Source organism: Panicum virgatum, chromosome 1N (genome assembly GCF_016808335.1).
Source record: "Panicum virgatum strain AP13 chromosome 1N, P.virgatum_v5, whole genome shotgun sequence".
Taxonomy (NCBI): Eukaryota; Viridiplantae; Streptophyta; class Magnoliopsida; order Poales; family Poaceae; genus Panicum; species Panicum virgatum.
In genome coordinates, this window is record NC_053145.1 from 5,085,466 (window position 1) to 5,105,162 (window position 19,697).

Consider the following 19,697-nt stretch of genomic DNA (forward strand, 5'->3'; position numbering starts at 1 on the left):
AGTTACATCTATAAGTTAACTTATTGACAAATGACAAGTTATAAGTTCATATATAAATACATAATTATAGTTATATATAAGCTAACGGACCTCTACCGTGCCTTCCACTAATTGCGGGCCGTGCCGCCCGACAAGCCTGCCTGGCGGCCCAAGCCCGGCCCGGCACCCATGCCGTCCCTAGCCCGGGCCCGGTGTCTTCGGGCCCGTGCCGTGCTTGGGCCATGCCGGGTCGCCCGTGCTTGGGCCGGGCTACCGGGCCTCGGGCCTTCTGCTCATCTATATTCCTGGATGTCTCGAGCTAGCTACCACGCGATCACTATGGCTTCACAGGACGAGCTCCCTCGATCGTGTCGTGCTAATAATTGTTAACTTTTTTTCGAATATTTACTGGTCCTACTAGTTGTTAACTGGCGTGGTAGTGATATGATCGATGCTGTTTGGTTAGTGACGATGACGGGAACCAACGCAGCAACCACCCCCTCAGGCTCCATACATGCTTGTCGCTTGCGTGGCGTATCCTTTGGCGTCAGATCGCGTTAGTAACATGAACAATTAATTAACGTTGGATTGTTTAGTCTCGGCACGTACGTACCACACAAACGTGTTTGCATTGCATGCGTGGATGCGTGTGCATCTGCGCTTGAATTGAATCTTTTGGGGAGAGACCCGTGCCATTACGTGTTGTGTGCAAGTTTCATCGTAATTAATTAGCTAACTTAAAATATGCTTGTATCCTTGTGTCCCCGATCCATCTCCGAATCGTTTCGTTACATTTTCAGGCCTGAGTTTCCATTATGTGTTTCTTTTATCCGCACTGGCTGCCTTGATCACCTACTAAACCGTCTATCGCTTGTAAGTAAAGATATTCCATGGCAGTGAGCAAACAGTGTACACCGACGAATCACCTGGTAGGCCAACGAGGTTGTCACGTCCCGGTATTTGTAAATTTCAGATGTGAACGGATAAATTGATTTTCTAGGATTTCTAAAAATTTACCAACATTTATATAAATGTTGGTAAATTTTAACATTTTCCAACCCCGGCAGTGGAAGACAAATATAGAGTGTGTTTAGTTCACTTTGCATTTTGTGTTTTTGCAAAAGAAACTTCAACGTTTGAAGTACTAAATGTAGACTAATCACAAAACTAATTACAGATCATGTCTGTAAACTACGAGACGAATCTAATGAGCCTAATTAATCCATCATTAGAGCATGTTACTGTAGCATTGCTGTAGCAATTTAGTATCTAATCATGTCCTAATTATGCTCATTAGATTCGTCTCGCGATTTACAATCCATTTGTGTAATGCGATTTATTTTTCAACTACATTTAGTACACCATGCAAGCGATTTACAAAAAAATTGCGTTTTGTCCTTACAACATCTAAACACGGCCATACTCGGCTTAGTTGTCCTCTTATCTTACTCCAAGTTGATCGAGGCTTAGGTTGTGCTAAGTAGCTAGGGCGCACTGGCTTCGAGTCACGGTTGTTCAAAATGCACCTCCCGGGTTCACTGTTCACGTCGCACGCCTCCCTGTTGCCGTTACCACTGTTTTATTCGTGCCATGCAATACGGACCTGCGGGAAAAAAGAAAACGGAACGCGTTGCCGTTGACCGACCCGTTGCCCTGCACCGCTGCATGCGCGGGTACACGGCCCAGTGGGGCCCAGGCGCCAGCGTCGGGCCCACGCTTTAACTTGGGCCAGCGGCCTCCCCCGCTCCCATTTACTACTCCACTCGTCAGGCAGCCAACCGCAGCCGATGAGCTGAGGCTGAGCCCTCTCCTCCCGCTTCAAGCGCAGGCGCGAGCGAGCGATTGCGCGGCGGATGCTCCAGACAGCAAGCGCCCAAGCGCCATGATGACGCCGCCGACGCCGTCCTCCCTCCGCGACCTGCTCGCGCGGGAGCGCGTCGAGGAGGACGACGCGCCGCCGGCCCCGCGCCGCGCCTCCCGCTCGCCGCGGCGCGCCGCGTCGAGGTCGAGGTCGTGCAGGCACGTGTCGCCGCCGCCGCCGCCGCCGGCCAGAAAGCGGGAGGTGGTTGCGGCCGAAGTTGAAGGCGCCGACGGCAGAAGCTGCGCGGTCAGCGCGGTGGTGGCCGTGCTGGCCGCGTACGCGGGGCGGTTCCTCAAGGACGCCGAGTTCCGGAGCGGGCTGCGGGACAAGTGCGCCTCCTGCCTCGCGCCCGCCTCCGCCGCCGCCGCCGCGGAGGACGCGGCGGCCGGGCGCGCTGTGCTGGCCAACCTCGAGCTGGGCATCGAGAGCATCGAGCGCCTCGCCGCCGACGGCGCGGCCCCGCGCGACGCCAAGATCCGCTCGCTCCGCAACTCCATCCGCCTCCTCAGCGTCGTCGCCTCGCTCCACTCGCCGCGCCCCGGCGCCGCTGCCGCGGGAGGCCGCAGCACCACCACCACCTGCGGGGTGCCCAACTCCCACCTCGCCGCGTGCGCGCAGCTCTACCTCTCCGTCGTCTACCGGATGGAGCGCAACGACCGCGTCGCCGCGCGCCACCTGCTGCAGGTGTTCGCCGACGCGCCGGGCCTCGCGCGCCGGGACCTGCTCCCGGACCTCTGGGACCACGTCTTCCTGCCGCACCTGCTCCACCTCAAGGTCTGGTTCACCAAGGAGGTCGAGCTCGTCGCCGACTGGGACGCCGCCGACCGGTGCAGGAGGATGAAGACCCTGCAGAGGCTGTACAACGATCACATGGACAGTGGCACGGCTCAGTTTGCAATGTACTACAAGGAGTGGCTCAAGTCAGGGGCCGATGCGCCACCTCTCCCCTCTGTGCCATTGCCTTCGGTGCCTGGAAATATCCATGCCTGCGAGAAGCACTCGGCTTCGGTGCGCAGGAGCTCCATCAATAGAAACTTGTGGGTGAACATTGCAACGACTTGTGATTTCATTGGGAAGAAGTTTGCAGCTTGTAACCGGTCAGTTAGTATTCGTTTTTTTTAAAAGAAAAGTTGTCTTGTTCTTTTTTCAGGTACAATGCGGTTTTCGGTACGGCATTGGAGCTGGATGATGTCAAAGATGCAAAGCTAGACGATGAGACTGAATTGGTTTTGGATTTGGATGCGGAGTTGAATGATAATTTAGTGACCTTGAAGACGGAGAAGCTTGCTCATGTGAGTCAACAGTTCCTTTAACTTCTCATGATGATTAACCTCATAGTAGTATGTGTTCGTTGGCGTGTCAAATTAGTGTTGGCATCTTTTAGAAAAGTGATGTGACGGAACCGCCAAATTAAAACTCTAATTAAGCGTAATGGCCGTCATTTGAATACATCGGACGCATTAGCTTAACGGCTTAATTTGGTGGTCCTTTCTCAACCCACGGCCCGATCGAAACAACACCGGTAGTCCCACGCGAAGGTGGGCGCAGATGGTACAAACATGACAAAAACTTGAAAATACAAAGAGGTGACATACGATAATAATCAACGAGTTTTACAAACTGGGTTCAAATACACAAATAGTGAACATACTTTACATAAACCAAATAATTTACAACTTTACAATGGAGTAGCCAAATTTCAAATGGAAAAGAACCTAGAACTATACTAGTGTTCTGCCCCTACACCACCGGTCAGACCGGTCTGCATGGATCCCACCGAGACTACCGGTCAGACCGGTCCACAGACCGATCAGACCGGTTCTAACAAAACAGGCAGGTTGCACTCCCTGCCCACAAGTGTGCAACCCGACAACTCCCTAGTCTAGGGGTCTCGCTCCACCACTTCCCACCCCTCTGCATCACGGCGGATAAATTTGACACAGCAGGGGCAGAAATCCACGTCCTGGTGTCCTGTAACAAAAATTGGTGGCAACAAACCCTGAGCAACTAATACTCAGCAAGACTTACCCGACCAGTGGGTATAACTTAGCCCACATATCTAGACATGCAAGGTTTTTGGCTGGTGGTTATTTTGCAGAAGAGCGACTAAAGTCATTCCTTACTTTCAGTATTTTAGCCCCAGATTCTATACAAATTAACTCTATTCTAATATTTGCATGAACCAACTATAGCAAACATGGTGGTGAAATCAACAATAATTCAATGTGTTCATCATCATATGTATATAAATATACTCATCATCTCGTCATAACACTACGATGCGACGCAGTGATCAAGATGCTCATATCCGAGAGCGACTGACGGCGAATCGATCCGATTTAACCTTGCAAGGTGGACCTAACCAACATGGCACATATTTGCCCCGTCGGACTATACATGCCAACCATTCCCCTCCCCGCCTCAAACTACAGGAACCAGCCCAACGACATATGGTCAGCCGAGCTCAACGTGAGACCACCAAAAGTAAACAATGCATCCTCATTTCTCCGCGACTACTCGACTACCCCAGGAGTTGGGTGCGGGTTCCTGTACTTTCGAAGCAAGGCAGTACTCGGCTTACCGATTTAGACTACCTCCTACTCCCGGTATGCGGTTAGTAGAAATTCAAACATGATCAGCAGGCCAACAACGATACGGTCCTTAACCGACTCAGACGGGACTAAGACACCCAAGAACCATGTCCTGCTGCCATACCTACATATCCTCATCATTCCCGTCCGGTCTCAATTCTCCATTTCATTACATATCAAATTCAACAACTCATATACTGAAATAGTAATATATCTTGTATCTCGCGAGTAACCGGAAATTACTCGACTTCTAATCATCCTATTTCTCGCGAGTGACCAGAGATCACTCGTCTTCTACCGAGAACCATTAAGCATAGCACTTCTATCGTTCTATACATACTAGTATAACTCAAGGGAACCTAGGGATCATGCAACTAGGGTTCCAATTCAACTCCTGAAACGTAATGCACAAGTAATAGAAACGTATATAGATGTCATAATTTAAAATAATAGGACATGCACCGGGGCTTGCCTTGAGTCTGCTGCTCCGTGCTAGGGTGAGATGGGCCTTGGGACGACTCCCCACGGACCTCCTGCTGCGGGGCTTGCCCCTGCGGCTCCTGTGACTCCGCAACCACCTCGTATACAATCTCCTCCGCTGCGGCTGCTACACGTGTGCATATGCATATGATATGAGAGAATGAATGCATGATTTGCAAAAATTATAAGTAATCAATAACCCAACTTAGTTTTCATTTATTTGCACTAACTATCCTTACTAACCCCTCTCAGCCACTGCCACACCGGTCGGACCGGTATACCAAACCGGTCAGACCGGTCTGGCCTGTGTGCGACTCAAGACCAAAAATCCGGAGTATCCGGACACCTACTCGGAGTATCCGGACTCCCAAGTCCGGAGTTTCCGGGCCTAAACCCGGAATGTCTAGACCACCACAAACCCGGAGTATCCGAACCAATGGCCGGACTGTCCGGACCCCTACCGTTCAGACCAGTCTCTCCGACCGGTCAGACCGGTCCTGCCCAGATCAAACCTAGAATCCTTGGCGCGGCAAAAATCGCCCACTAATTCCAATATCCTTCTAGGCACTAGTTCAGGTATACCTTTAGAGGTTTTTGATCAGAGGGAACCACCTAAAAACATCTAGAATTAGAGATCGACCATCACAAGCTAAAATACCTTGGGTGAGTGTTTCCCCCGCGAAGAACTTGGATCCTCAGCTCCCCAGGGAGGGAATCACGAAGAGGAAGCTCCCCCACGCCGGTTCGATCCTTCCTTGGCCTTGGGAATCAAAGGAAGGGGAGGATTTGAGGAGTTTAGGGCTTGGGGTGAGAGGGGAGGGAGAGGGAGCTTGGGCTCGAGTTGGCTCTGGTGAGGGTGAGTGAGTTGTTGAGAGAGAGAATAGTGATTTAAATGATGTGGGCCCAAAACCCACAAAACAGGTTCAACCGGTCAGACCGGTCTCCCCGACCGGTCAGACCGGTCCGACTGAACTGAGCCAACAAAATTTGATCAGTGAGTTTTATCGTTTAGGTTTTTCTCAAAACTAATGGCTGGGCTTAGTCTTAATTATGGGTGATTAATACCTGGGGTGTTACAAGTGACGAATCGTGGTCACTGATTACCAATCTGAAAATGGAGCCAAGGAGACAGCTATTTGATCTCAGTACAGTATCATATTTGTTTTCTATGCCGTGGGTCCAATGAAATTTTGGCTAGATTCCTAGTTGTTTATGGTTGTAGGCAAGGGACCACAGTCCTATTTTTAGCATCCACTGAACTGCTCTGTTCAAAAAGTTTCCACTGAACTGAAGAACAGTGTGTCCTTTGTGCCTTGTTTGATTTCACAGGTAGTAATAAAAAAATTCGATCTTGATTTGAGATTTGCATATTGGATTAAAATGATGATAGCAAATTCTTCTCTTGTTTTAGAAAAAAACACTGTTAATATAGTGTTTTCTAAAATTTGGCTACTGTTCTTGGTGTCTGATAAACAGCTTTTCTAGATGTTTCTGTTCATCCAATCTTATTGTTCACTTTGTTGTGTCGTTATGTTGCAGACTTACTGACTTTAATATGATTTCTAGTATTGATAATGCAACACTAGGAAAACAAGTATATTCTTGTTGTTAATTCTGTTTCGTAGCAATTGCACCAGGCATTATTATACATGTAAATGGAAGCTTCATGAACGTCTCCTATGGTTTCTCTATCGTCCAGGACATTTATATTTCAAGCATGCTAAAGTTCCAATACTCATTTCTCATGGAATATGAATCTTTACTCCTGCATAGACCTTTGAAGTTATTTAACTTAAGCCTGTTTTGAGTAGACAGAGTAAAATGGGGCTCCAAGAAAAGCATTACCGCTCTCAGAAAGAAGGTGCTATTCCGGAAACAGCACCTACACAACGGAAATCATACTCTTTTCTACTATTCTCCTGTCAAGGCAATATAAGTAGGAATGTTATCAATCATCCTAAGACAGCAAAGAAGGAAGTTTTGTCTGTCGAGAAAGAGTTGGACAATGACGAGCTAACAATGACTCTAGAACGAGCAATTTCTGTGGTGTCCAATTCAGACAACCTTAGGCAGTGCGAGGATGCTGTGCACGAAGTTGCCAGAGCATGTTCAACCTTGCAAGGGGACCCTAATCTTGTAAACCTGCTGTCATGTGCCTCTTTTATTCAAGGGCTTCTCGAGGTTACATTCACCTCCAAAGACGATGCTGTACTGGAGTCAGCTATCTTGATAATGGGAAAGTTGGTGTTAGGTAACGAGGTGATTAGACAAATTGTGCTTAATGCAGATCCACAGCTTGAGGTTTTCTTAAGACTTCTGAGAAGCAACGAGTTGTTCCTGAAGGCCGCTATAGTGCTCTATATGATGAAGCCTAAAGCTAAGCAGATGCTATCATTGGACTGGATACCACTAGTACTGCACATATTGGAGTGTGGTGATGAGGTGCAATCTCTGTCTTCTGTAAAATGCGCACCAAAAATTGCTGCGTTCTATTTCCTAGATCAGCTTCTTATGGGGTTTGATGTCGATAGAAACATTGAGAATGCAAAGCAGATGATTGCACTAGGTGGTTTGGACCTCCTCATTAGCAGACTTGAAGCTGGTGATGCTCGCGAGAGCCGACACTGCATTGCTCTCTTGACCACATGTATTCGAGCTGACGGCAATTGTAGACACTACTTAGCCGATAATCTGAAGAAGGAACCGATTGTTCAACTTCTTGTTGGAAATCAAAAGAAGGCTAGTGCTGCAGCCCTTAATTTGATGAGTGAACTGGTCTGCCTTAATAGGTGAAATACTTTTATATTGGCAGTAACATTAATATTCTGAAAAATATCTGTAAAATATCCCTGAGATTGAACTAGTTCATCCTTCTTTTAACAGAACAACCAAAATTGTGGAGTTCCTCAGGGAGTTGAAAAATAGTGGCTGCTTGAATACAATGCATATTCTGCTGGTCTATCTCCAGCAGGCTCCTCTTGTCCAGCATCCACTAGCAGCTGTCCTGCTACTCCAGCTTGATCTCCTGGTACCATCTCCAGATGAATCTTTTCTTCCTTTGATCAGACAAGCTATCAATATTTTGTACAGTCCCATACAGCAGTTTTCTTGCAGGGCGATCCTTTGCAGTACAGCGTATACAGAGAGGAGGCGATTGATGCCATGATAGCTGCTTTGGAGCAGAGTTCACAGAGCAGAAAGGTCCAAGAACAATGTGCTCGTGCGCTTTTAATCTTGGCTGGGCGGTTTTCTTCTTCAGGAGAACCCATAGCAGAAGCATGGCTACTAAAGAGAGCAGGTCTAGACGATTCCCTCTTTGAATCCTTTAGGAGAACAGAGATATTCAAAGATAAGAGCGTTCGAGCGGTATGTTCAAATATCTGAAAACTATGTTTTCTGATTACCTTACAATTTGCTGAGTAAATCAGTTTATGTTTGCTTGTTCTTTTAACGATCATGTTTGTGCTATTGACCAGGAAGAAGAAAAGGTGGTTGAAGAACGTCTGAAGAAACTTGCCTCAATGTTATTGAACAGTGGGGGCAAAAGGTTCCTCATGGCACTGTCAAACTGCATATCCGATGGAATCCCGAGTCTGAGTCGATCCTGTCTCATCACCATAACATGGATGAGCAGCTCCCTCTCACCACTGCGTGGATGCAACGATTTCCAGCCTCTAGCATGCTCCATTCTTGCGCCTAAGCTTTTAGATAGCTTAAGCTATGACAGAGTTTTGGAGGAGAGGGTGCTTGCTTCACTGTCCCTGTTGAATGTTGTGAGACATCCAGGTACATTTCCAAAGTTAGCAACACTCATTTTTCATTGCATTTGCAATCTCTCTTTTTTTTAAAAAAATATATATTTGCGATCTATCGCGTGCTGAATCGTTTTAAGCCAACCATTTGTAATCTGACAGAATGCATGGAGAAGGTTTTCCCACTGAAGAAAGAGACGATCGAGTCACTGCAGGATCTTGCAGAGGTGACCTGGACTGCAAAGGAGCTCCTCTTTGCCTGCTGCAGATGACTTGCAATTGCAAGGTCGTCTGGTCATCAGTGATCAAGACCACACCAGCATGCAATTGAGTAATTGGTTACAAAAAGTGTTGTAATAGCCATTGTTCTGTACACAAATTGTTCTGTTGATATGTAAAGCCTTATAGCTTCTTTCCCTCTCAATAAACTTCATTTTCGCTGTTAGATTACATTCTGTCTGTGAATGGCTTCATTTCTTCAGCTGTACATTGTCCCTGCCTTGACATGCTCCTTTGGATCTCACATCATCAGAAGTAGGAAGTCTATCTTTTTGCACAAGGATTTGTTTTGGAATATTGGACTCTCCTTTGCATCATCACCAGCAAACAAGTTTGTAGGAGGTTTGCAATGAGTTTGCGAAAGCATTTTAAATTTTCCATATTTATGATTTCGTTTATGACGGATTCAACGGCTGATCTGGTCCAACTGCTTAAATCAAATTCAAAAAAAAAAGAGAGAGAGAGAGGAGGTTGGTCTGGTCCAATTCATGCAACACGTATCAGCAACTGGATAAGGGCGAGAGCAATTTCTAGGCCCTTCGTCTGACTAAGTAATCTTGTTTGGGACGCGAGAATTGTTTCCACGTCAAACGTTTTGTTCGGCTGGCTGTGGCTAGTAGCTGGTGTTGATTTGTTGTTAATTCTGCTGGTGGCTGGTAGCTGATGCTGATTTGATATAAGAGAAAGGCACTGCTGGCTGACAAGCCAGAGCGAAAGTGGACTCATTTGAAATACGAGAATTGTTCGGGTACTGCACACAAAAGTGTTCCTCGTGAGGCCTATCCAATTCTTTGCAAGACCATAGACCGACACTCCGACAGGGGCTTTTTTAGAACATGGAAAATTTCTTCAACGTCATTGAAATCTTTGACTGCCACCTGTGCACTGAAATTCTTGCCAATTTTTTCTTCAGCACTCAAAAAAAACAAAAAAAAAACTTGTGTGTGACCTACAAGCCCTTGCCTTTACCTACCCACCCTCCTCCCCCCTTCATGTTTCAACCGAATCGCTGAATCGGAGGCGAATTCCCAGCTCGGCTGGGCGAGTGATTCCACCCCACTCCCAATTCCGACAGCCGGGCCAGTCTCTACGGCAACAGAAACACGAATTCGTAAAGAGGATTCCGTCCCGTTCGCGCGACGCGACCACGTCTTCTCGAGCCCCTCGGCCCCCACCTCCACGCCTGCGCTGCGATCTCCGCTGGTTGCCGGCCTCTCCCCCGCCGCCGCCGGCGCGTCGCGGCTCTGGGGGCACCGGACCCACCTCCACCCCCTAGATCGGGCGCCTCCTCCGCCAGCCGCTGGTCTCACACCCCGCCTCTCCCCTCTGGGGCCGGGCGAGCTCGCCGTGGAGAGGAGAGGTTACCGCCGCCCGGCAGGAGGTGCGACGGCAGAGGAGTCCTGCTCTTCCTCCTCGCCGAGCCCCCTTGCGGATCCATCCGTGCTGATTCCTACTGCTGGTGAGAAACCCATAAACTATACGTTGGGGGGTGTGGTTCATTTCGCACTGTTTTTTTTTTTGGGTTCTCGACTCGAGTAGGTGCCTTTCTGCCAATTTCCCGCCCAATTGGTGTAAGTGCATCTGCAATTGGGAGGAATTTATGACTCCAGCTGCTTTTCAATGCTGCGGGTGGCTCTTGAGCATGCACAAGGGCTCAAATGGGTCCTTGATCCATGGGGCATCTTCTCAAACTTTTACTTTCCATGTTAGCTTACATAAGTGCATTAATTAGCTCTTATGCGTGCTAATATCCATTAGTAAATGCAATTAGGAAAAATGTCCTTTTATGTGGCTACCTTTTTTTTTCTTTAGAAATGAAATTGTATCAGATCACAGGATTGAAATTTCTTTGGTTTCCTCTATATCTGCAGTATCTTGGTCGAGCAGGTACTAAATTCACAATGGGAAACATCAACAAGTCTGCTGCTACTAATGCTTGAAAGATTCCTACTTGCCAGTTGCCAGCGGTGGCTTGGGAAAATAGTGAAGTTACAAATGCAAGTGTCTTTGCCTATTGATTCCATTAAGTTGCCGCATCGCTTGCATTTCACCTGAAATTTTCCGAAAATAGTTATTCATTATGCAGCACGGGTGTTGGTATTGACATAATTTTCATGGTTGGATGATAAAAGGACTGCGTAGTATTCATTATGCAGCACGGGTGTTGGTATTGACATAATTTTCATGGTTGGATGATAAAAGGACTGCGTGGGATGAGAAGAGTTTGAAAGAGTGTTTCGATGAACATCCTACTAGAGCTTAAGCATCTCAAGCTCTTTAGCTTGCCCGCAAGGCCTGTCATCTGCAAAGGCCTTCTGATAGTGATTGTCCTTATTGTATTGAGAGCAATTTTGTCTCCATTTCTTGCCATAAACTCGTCTGAGAAGGAAGAATTTTTTGAGTCAACAGTCCCTGACTTGTTTCCTGGAATCAGACGAGACAAGTTTGTTGAGGTCCCACAGATTATATGGGGATTGAACAATCAGAAAATTGCATTCGCCAGGGCATGCTTGACTGCAAGATTCCTGAACAGGTCTCTTCTAATGCCAAGCCTGAGTGCTTCACTCTTCTACAAAGAGGTTGACTTGCTGCAGCCGATCGATTTTGACAAGGTGTTTGACTTTAGCAAGTTCAATGCGCGTTGTCATGGCTTTGTAAGGTTAGCTCGGTATTCAGAAGTTTTGAATAGAAGCGAGCCTTTGAAACTCCAAAAGGGAAGTGGTAGAAGGTGGACGGTAGAGAGAGACTTGGATCAACTGCAGCAATTCATAGGGGGCAAGGCGGATGACTCTGAAGTCATTGAAATTGTTGGGAAACATCCGTTTTTGTGGCCTGACCACTGGCCAGTCAAAGACTATGCCAAAATCTTTGATTGCCTTGTCTTAGTTCCTGAGATAGAAACCGAAGTGGTTAAGGTCATATCCAAGATTAGAGAGGCGGGCCAAAGAGCAAGACATGAAGCTGGGGTTTCTCATAGTAAGCAGAGGAGAGACGGTTCCACTAATCTGCCTATACCATACGTTGCTGTTCACATGAGGATAGAAAAGGATTGGATGATACATTGCAAGAAGTGGGAGCAGCGGTCCAAGTCACATGAAATCTGCAGCAGTAAAGAAGAGATCATTCATAAGGTCTCACAGATCACTGATCTACGCCGACCAGTCGTCGTTTATCTGGCAGTAGCTGACAGCCTTCTTGAAGATGATTCAATAACCAGCGGGTGGAGAGTGGGTATGGTTGCTTATGAGAAGAAGAAACTTGGAGTTACTGACATCTATGATAGGCAACCATACCTTATAAAGTCTGCCATCGACTTTGAGGTGTGCTCGAGAGCAGATGTGTTTGTTGGCAATAGCTTCTCGACGTTCTCCATCCTTGTAGTGCTGTCCAGAACAGAAAGGTTATATAACCTAGGAAAGGCTAGCTCATGTGGCGAGAACATCGGTCTTTCATCATATGCATACAATGTCATGGGCGATGATGGTGGACCACAGAGATGGATGACGGATATGTCCGATACAAACCTTCAGAGGCTAAGTTATGGAACGAATAATGTCTCATGCCACTGACTTTTGACACATAACACTTGACTCAACATGGTTGTATTCAGGAGGATGATCCTTGTTTGAATTTGATTTTATCTTCAAACAGGACAAGTATGTGCAGCCAGTTTGTGGTGCTTCTAATTTTGAAACTGGAACCGACATGTCGCACTTGTGAAAGACTATGGCAAAGAGTTGTCTGTATACTTCTGTGTTTATAGATGTGCTGAAAAGCATTTTTTTGAGGGCGATGTGCTGAAAAGCATTGACATGTATTGGGCAGTCTTTAGTTAGTAAAGCTGAATGTTGTGTGATGGTTTGTATCTGTGACGTTCATTTTTTTATGATTTCAGAAGCAGATCTACACATTTGTTTGTCTGCAGTCAGTGTTTCTGCTGTAAGATGGTTTGCTGTGTTTTGAACTATTAGTCTGCACTCTGCAGCATTATCCAGTGACCTCCTTGCATAAGGATCCTGCCTCGAATGCTTAGTGTTACAGTATGTCTTTATTTGATCTCATCAATACAGCAGTCATGGTTGAGGCCATGAAAGCCATGGTTAAGGCTATTGTAACAGCCATGGTTAAGGGCGTGAATGAGCTTTATTGCTGATATTAGAGAGAGAATTCAAGGACTGCACTAATGTTAGCCATAACATCCATCTTGTAATCCCCTATATATATATATATATATGTAACCTTGAGATCAATAAGAGATTGTCAATTCACTAGTCTCATTGTCTCTACAATTTCTATTCATAAGACGTTATCAGCAGCTCCAAGAAAACTGAGCAAGAAAAAAAGAGGAAGTGATCACCAGCAACTTAAAAGGGTAAGATGGCTCGACGTTTGATTCCCCTTGATGCCAGATTCTCCCTCCCTCGCAACCTTCGTGCCCGCCATCTTCGTCACCTCATGCATCAACAGCTCGCCGCACTTCTCCGGACACCAGTGCGCTGTCCTCAACACGGCGAGGGCCGTGGCCTCCGGTCTCCTCGCTATGGCTTCTTCAGCCGTGCAGACGACACTGCAACAACACCGCTGCCCGCAGAACCACCCGAGCCGACAGCAACGACTCCAGCACCCTGGCGACTCACCGCGGTCCTCCGGTGATGCCCGACACCTGCACTGCGCCAGAACGCATTCTGGTGTCGCTGCGTCATTTGCAAGTCCCAAGGATGGACTGCAAGGGTGCGGCTACAGCCCGATGGGCTGCCGCCGGAGGTGCCGGACATGGTGACATCTTACTGCCCTTGCCACGGCTGGACGATGCGAGGACAGTCCTTCATCAATAGAGCATGGCTTCGCCATGGCCTCGCCGCGTCGCGCCATTTCACCATCGCCTTCGCCGGACTACAAGCCGGCGATGCCACTGTACTCTCCAACACCGGCTGCACCGCCGGATTTCCTCCTCAGAGGCACCATAGCCGCACCCTTGCAGTCCATCCATGGAACTCTCAATGGCGCGGCGACTACACCAGAATGCATTCTGGCATAGTACTGACATCATCGGAGGTCCGTGGCGAGTCGCGAGGGTGCTCGAGTCGCTGCTGTCGGCTCAGGTGGTTTTGCGGGCAGCGGCGCTATTGTCGTGGCGCCGTCCTACACGGTTGAAGAAGCCATAGCGAGAAGACGGGGCACCACGGTCCCTGCCGCGTTGAGGACAATGCACAGGTGCCCGGAGAAGTACAACGAACTGTTGATGCATGAGGCGACGAAGATGGCGGGCATGAAGGATGCGAGGGAGGGAGGATCCAGCATCAAGGGGAATCAAACGTCGAGCCATCTTACCCTTTTATGTTGCCAGTGATCACTTCCTCTCTTTTTTTTCTTGCTTAGTTTTCTTAGATCTGCTGATAACGTGTTATGAATAGAAATTGTAGAGACAAAAAGAATAGCGAATTGACAATCTCTTACTGATCTCAAGGTTACATATATATATAGGGGATTACAAGGATTACAATGAGATCAAGTGGAATTTCCATTCATAACACTTAGTGTTTCTGCAGGCCGAACAAGGGACTACGGGTGTGGAACATTTTGGAGACGTCGAAACTGCAAACTCAAATGGGATAAAACAGAACGGCCCACGTTCAAAGGTATCCACAAAGGTGAAGGGTCCACAATTCCAACTGTTGCTATCCTCAACGATGGATCTGAAAACCAAATGCATCCTTCCCGAAAATAAACAGATAATTACCATCGATCCATTATGCTTGAAATTAATTTGAGGCCTCAGTCAAAAGTTCATGGCCTAAACTTCAAAGCAAATCGCTCAGCGTTAGCATCAAAAGGAAAAGTTTTTGTATCCCAACAGACTGTACGCGCCGGTGAGCTGCAGTGCAGCACGAATTGCACGCCGGCAGCAGCAATAGCACAGCATCAACATCTCAGTCCTCACTCCTCAGAACGCAGTAGACACAGGAACAGGCAGACAGCCCAAAACTGCACTAGTAAAAATTTGCACTTCACTGTACATAAGCTTACATGAGTTTCCAGATCACATTTCAGCTCACAACGTTAACAAAAACTACGGTTACAGATGCTGCTGGACTACGTAGAGAGGACCCAGAGCAGATCCAATAAATTGCTGGAGCCTACAAAGCTTGAAGCTTAGAACAGCCAGTGCTTCTTTTTAGTTTTGCGTGTTGGGAGATCTGAAAGCATGAGTACGAGATCAGATGAACTAGTGTGACAAGAAATAATCTCAGTAAAAATTGATGGAATAGAAGCAATCAAGTATCTAGGAGGTCACCTTCAATTGCATACAATGAATTGTAATGTACTTCGCACCAGAAACTAAGCCAAAGCTCTGCACAAAGTATTCTAGAAACTTAGCAAAGCTCTATAATCACAGAAAATCACGATAACAAGGAGATTGGAGTGATGATAGAAAATTGATACATACTCCCTCCATTTCATATTGTAGGTCGTTTTAGGATTTCTAGATACATTGCATGTGCTATGTACCTAGATATACATTATGTCTAAATAAATAGCAAAAACTATGTATCTAGATTTGCTAAAACGACCTACAATTTGGAACACAGGGAGTAATTGATAACTGGAGAAAACAGGATCCAACTCTGACCTCTTGTGGGAGTGGCATCTCGGGATATTATCTCGACTAGGCATGTGTCTCTAAACGATGTCAACAGGCATATTTTAGCAGAAAACTGATTCAACAGAAAAGCTTGCCGTTAGGAAAAAGTACATATAATGCCTACTAATAATTTAACAATTGGTTTACTCAATGGATGAATGGAAACATTTTGAAAGCAACGATTAAAGAATTATTCATAAAATAAACACACAATTTATTACTATCTCCAGACACATATAAGTGATGTTCTGGACATAAAACATTCAACAGTCATCAAAATGTTTCATGATACTTCGATCACTAATCTCCATTTGTAATATTTTACAGAGTAAAGAAAAAATAAAATACTTGTGATACTAACTTTGGTGAGAAATTTCCTCTACTATTATATATTCTTTTTTAAAATCTTAACCTGTAAAGAGATATGGGTAATGAAAATTTAGATAGTTGGACTACATGACGCAACTCAAAACATCACTTATTTATGAATGCAACGAGTAGAATATTAAAGTGTCTATGGACTTTATTAGGGCAAACTATTAAGAAAACATCACAATGAATCTACAGCTAGAACTAGAGACCACAAGATAAATAATGCCAAAACCTGTAGATAAAATGTTTTACTCATAGCTGAAAGTGCTATGTTACCCTGTCTGCAGCCGCCTGTAAGGTCACATGATCTCCCCATTCCCCAGATCTACAATGTCATATATAAGAAAGCCAGCATCAAAACATGAACAATAAATAGAATGGTTCATATAACTGATTATTAGGCATCTTGAATCCAGGATGGACCAAAACCTTTTCATTTTCTTCAGATAAACCTTATATTCCATTGGTACATAGCCTTCATAGTGCTTCCTGAATTCCTTTAGCTAAAACAGAAAGATATACCTCAGGATAGTAACTAAGATATCAAGTTATTTCCTTATACAATACAATAACAAGTTATATCAGCTATATCAGATAAACAGAGAGGGAATGAGGGATGTGACCTGCTTTACTACTGCCTTCCTCACGTGTTTGTGATAGTCAGGATTCCGGAATATCTGGTCTGCCAGGGCTCGGAACTGTAACAAAGACACATACACAAAAAGGAGAAAGGTTGAAGACACAATAAAATTCAACCTTGTAGATGTACCGAAATATCATACTCCGATACGCTCAGTGGGAAGAAGATATAATAAATCATCACTGCCTAAGTAAGGGCTAGATCCAAGCAATATTTCCTGCTGACCTACTAAGTTTACTAGTACAAATGGAGACGAATGTACTATATAGCAATTAATCTACAGAGAGTTAGGTGACTGATTTAGAATATAATAGAAATGCGCTGATTGGATTTTCTTCATAGAATTGAGGTAGTAATTCTGCCAAACATGTAAAAAGCTAACCTGACAATTCCCATCTCCTTCTATCTGATATTCAGCTAAGCCGTACGTGCCCAATCTATCAGAAAAAAAGTATGAGTTGAATAACTAAAAACAAAAAATAGAGGATAAAAACAAGAATATAATGAAGAATTTACCTTTCCAATAACGATTCATGATCTATCGTCGCATTATTAAAATCTGGAATTTTCCCATTCACTCGAGGAGTGTGCTGTTATTAAGGACATAAGTAAACTTGGTACAAGGGGTAGTAGTGTAACTAACAGAACAGTAGTTTGATTTAATAGAACGAAGATAGATAATATTGTTGTATTGATAAATACAGAACACTTTTGTAATAAAAATGAGTATATATTATATAAGAAACCACATTGTTTATTATTGCCAAATATCTTTATTGAATGCTACATAGGCATGTTATATCTTATGGTAAACAACTAAAGGGTGTACCCAGTGCCGTAGGCTTTCCGCACTGTGCGGGGTCTGGGGAAGGGTTGTTTTTAAGCTCCAAGCCTTACCCACACAAATGTGCAGAGGCTGGGGCTCGAACCCGGGACCTTCCGGTTACAGACGGTAGGCTCTACCGCTGCACCAAGCCCGCCCTTCATCTTATGGTAAACAACTCAATAATAATTTTCTGCAATTAGAATATATGGTAGATCCAAAAGGTAAACTTCAAGAAAGCAAAGGCGCCAACATTATCAGAAAAAAACATATTACTCAACAGTTAGAGTAGTACTGGGATCGAATCTAAGTGGGACAGGCGCCTTCCAAGGCTCTTCCCACTGTTTGTTGTGTTTGTTGCTTCAGTTATAAGTGTACCAATGGTCACTTCCTCCTCACTCTCCTGAGTACTGCTGCTAATACTCGAGGAAGAGCTTTTGCTAACACGTTCCTGCTGTTCAGACATGTTATCTCACAAGGAACATTGAGGTTGCCTGGGCTGACTCTGTAGGCTGCAAATTAAGAAAGAATACAATTTGGTGATGTGTAACATGAACAAGCACAAATATCTATAATGTAACTGGTAGGTAGCAAGCCAGCTAGCTCTTGTTTAAGATATTACATAAAATGGCTTCTACACTAGCAGCACCGCCTAGAGACTCAGATATTCTACTGCTTGGTACTCTCGAATTATTACTGCAGCCTGTGAAAAACAAGTTTACGGCTATGCGTACCGCCCCCAAGGAAATACGAAGATTGGCATCGCTGCCTACAGATTCCTACTGTTCATTTCATGCAGCACACAGATCCCAAGTAACTAAACAGTGACCATAGTCCTTTTCATAAGAAAGAATTACTATTTATTCGCAAACTGATTGTCAGTATAGACGCGGTGTCCACATCACAATCCACAAGCTCTTCCAGATCCCATGCTCAATTTCTAAACAGCGGGCGTTTCTCCGAAGAAACTATAGTCCAAGAAACGAATGCGCGGCGCGGGCGGCACGTCGAGGCGCTGAGACGCTCTCAGCCGCGTGGGGCGGCGCCGGTCCGCTCGATTCCGCCGGCGCCGGCGGACGGTACCAGGCCCCGCCGGCGCCCACCGGTGATCCGCGAGTGAACCCCCCGAGCCGAGATCCTCCCTCAGCACGGAGCTAAGCGAACACCACAAAAGGATTCACCGGCACAAGGGGAGGGGGGGGGGGCGAGAGGGGGAAGCAAGCGCATCCAAGACGCAACAGAAAAAAAACAGAGCAGAGCTTGGCGCCGCCGGGGCGACGGATCCAAGGACCGGGCAAGCGGGACGCTCCGGCCTCGGCAAGAACCTAGCGAAGTGGTACTGCTCATGGAAAGGAGACTCACCGGCAGCTCGGATCGGAGGCGGTGGCGCGCGCGTGGGGGCGGGGGCCGGGGCACAGGAGACGGGGAGGCAGCCGCTTAAACTAAGCTCCTCCCTCTCTCCCTCTTTCGCATCAAAAATCTCTCTTTCGTGGAGAAGGGAAGTTTCCTTGTCTGGAGTTTAACCAAAATGACCCCTGGATTAATGCTCTTGTTGCGAGTGGGCCCTTCGGCCCTTCCCCCGGAAAACACACAACGCTATTACTACGTGTTTGACTATATTTGGCTAGCTTTTGCCTCCCTTTAGCATATGTTGATGGGATCCTTGATTCTTCAACCTTTCGTGATCCAAGTCTAGCGAGAGCAACAGCTTACGTTAAGTCTAGTTAACTGCAGGGGCGGAGCCAGAATTTGATCATTGGGGGCCAAGCAGTGATTGGGGGGGCAACAGTCTTGCCGTAGGTTGCTGCTGGGGGTAAGTTCCACTTTTGATAGGGAAATTGGTCTGTGACACATCCCCAAATTTTGTGCACAACACACTCTACTCTTTGAAATTGTGCACAGTACACTCCATTCTTTGATTTTTGTCTCCAACACACCGCAGCACATAAAAGGTCTTCTTTGGCCTTGCAAAAACCGGGCCCACCCGTCAGCTCTCTCCCTCTCCCCCGTCAGCAAGGCCGGCGCGCGCTCAAGGCCGGCGGCGGCGCCTCCAAGGCCGATGTGGCTGCAGCAGGCCGTCGGGGCAGGCACGGGCGGCATGGCGGCACGGGCGCCTAAGCTCCGGCGTCACGGTCCGGCGCGTGCTTCAGCAGGAGCGGCACGCGGCGAGGCAGGCTAGGTGGGCGCGGCGCTCGGCGAGGCAGGCCCCTGACGGCCTCCAGCGAGCCGCAGGGCCGCGGCACCCTTCCTCCGCTCCCTCTCCCAGCGAGGCGCGCC

The 19,697-nt window shown here is 46.6% G+C and overlaps 3 protein-coding genes across 3 annotated transcripts; 2 read left to right on the plus strand and 1 right to left on the minus strand.

Moving 5' to 3' along the window:
• The first annotated feature begins 1,759 nt into the window (after positions 1–1,759).
• Positions 1,760–9,222, plus strand: LOC120654758 (putative E3 ubiquitin-protein ligase LIN-1). Its single transcript, XM_039932394.1, has 7 exons — positions 1,760–2,877; positions 2,991–3,132; positions 6,727–7,700; positions 7,795–7,939; positions 8,026–8,277; positions 8,388–8,697; positions 8,826–9,222. The coding sequence occupies exons 1-7, from the start codon at positions 1,862–1,864 to the stop codon at positions 8,933–8,935; spliced, it is 2,949 nt and encodes a 982-aa protein (XP_039788328.1). The 5' UTR covers positions 1,760–1,861; the 3' UTR covers positions 8,936–9,222.
• Positions 9,223–10,005: 783 nt separating this feature from the next.
• On the plus strand, positions 10,006–12,953 carry LOC120654759 (O-fucosyltransferase 23-like). The gene is made up of 2 exons (XM_039932395.1): positions 10,006–10,401; positions 10,814–12,953. The coding sequence occupies exon 2, from the start codon at positions 11,183–11,185 to the stop codon at positions 12,509–12,511; it is 1,329 nt and encodes a 442-aa protein (XP_039788329.1). The 5' UTR covers positions 10,006–10,401; positions 10,814–11,182; the 3' UTR covers positions 12,512–12,953.
• Positions 12,954–14,899: 1,946 nt separating this feature from the next.
• On the minus strand, positions 14,900–18,947 carry LOC120654760 (OVARIAN TUMOR DOMAIN-containing deubiquitinating enzyme 11-like). The gene is made up of 10 exons (XM_039932397.1): positions 18,783–18,947; positions 17,716–17,932; positions 17,114–17,187; positions 16,980–17,034; positions 16,581–16,655; positions 16,387–16,460; positions 16,234–16,282; positions 15,574–15,658; positions 15,238–15,294; positions 14,900–15,139 (listed from the first exon to the last, which is right to left on the minus strand). Exons 2-10 carry the CDS (start codon positions 17,884–17,886, stop codon positions 15,096–15,098), a joined length of 684 nt encoding a protein of 227 aa, XP_039788331.1. The 5' UTR covers positions 17,887–17,932; positions 18,783–18,947; the 3' UTR covers positions 14,900–15,095.
• Positions 18,948–19,697: the final 750 nt, after the last annotated feature.

Excerpts from the sequence above, each read along its gene's own strand:
- LOC120654758 (XM_039932394.1), top strand. The coding sequence starts at position 1,862 with ATGATGACGCCGCCGACGCCGTCCTCCCTCCGCGACCTGCTCGCGCGG. Across the intron at positions 2,878-2,990 it reads AGCTCCATCAATAGAAACTT|GTACAATGCGGTTTTCGGTA; the intron begins GTGGGTGAACAT and ends TTCTTTTTTCAG. Across the intron at positions 3,133-6,726 it reads AGACGGAGAAGCTTGCTCAT|AGTAAAATGGGGCTCCAAGA; the intron begins GTGAGTCAACAG and ends TTGAGTAGACAG.
- LOC120654759 (XM_039932395.1), top strand. The coding sequence starts at position 11,183 with ATGAACATCCTACTAGAGCTTAAGCATCTCAAGCTCTTTAGCTTGCCC.
- LOC120654760 (XM_039932397.1), bottom strand. The coding sequence starts at position 17,886 with ATGTCTGAACAGCAGGAACGTGTTAGCAAAAGCTCTTCCTCGAGTATT. Across the intron at positions 15,659-16,233 it reads TACAGGCGGCTGCAGACAGG|TTTTCTGCTAAAATATGCCT; the intron begins GTAACATAGCAC and ends CTGTTGAATCAG. Across the intron at positions 15,295-15,573 it reads AGATGCCACTCCCACAAGAG|AGCTTTGGCTTAGTTTCTGG; the intron begins GTCAGAGTTGGA and ends TACTTTGTGCAG.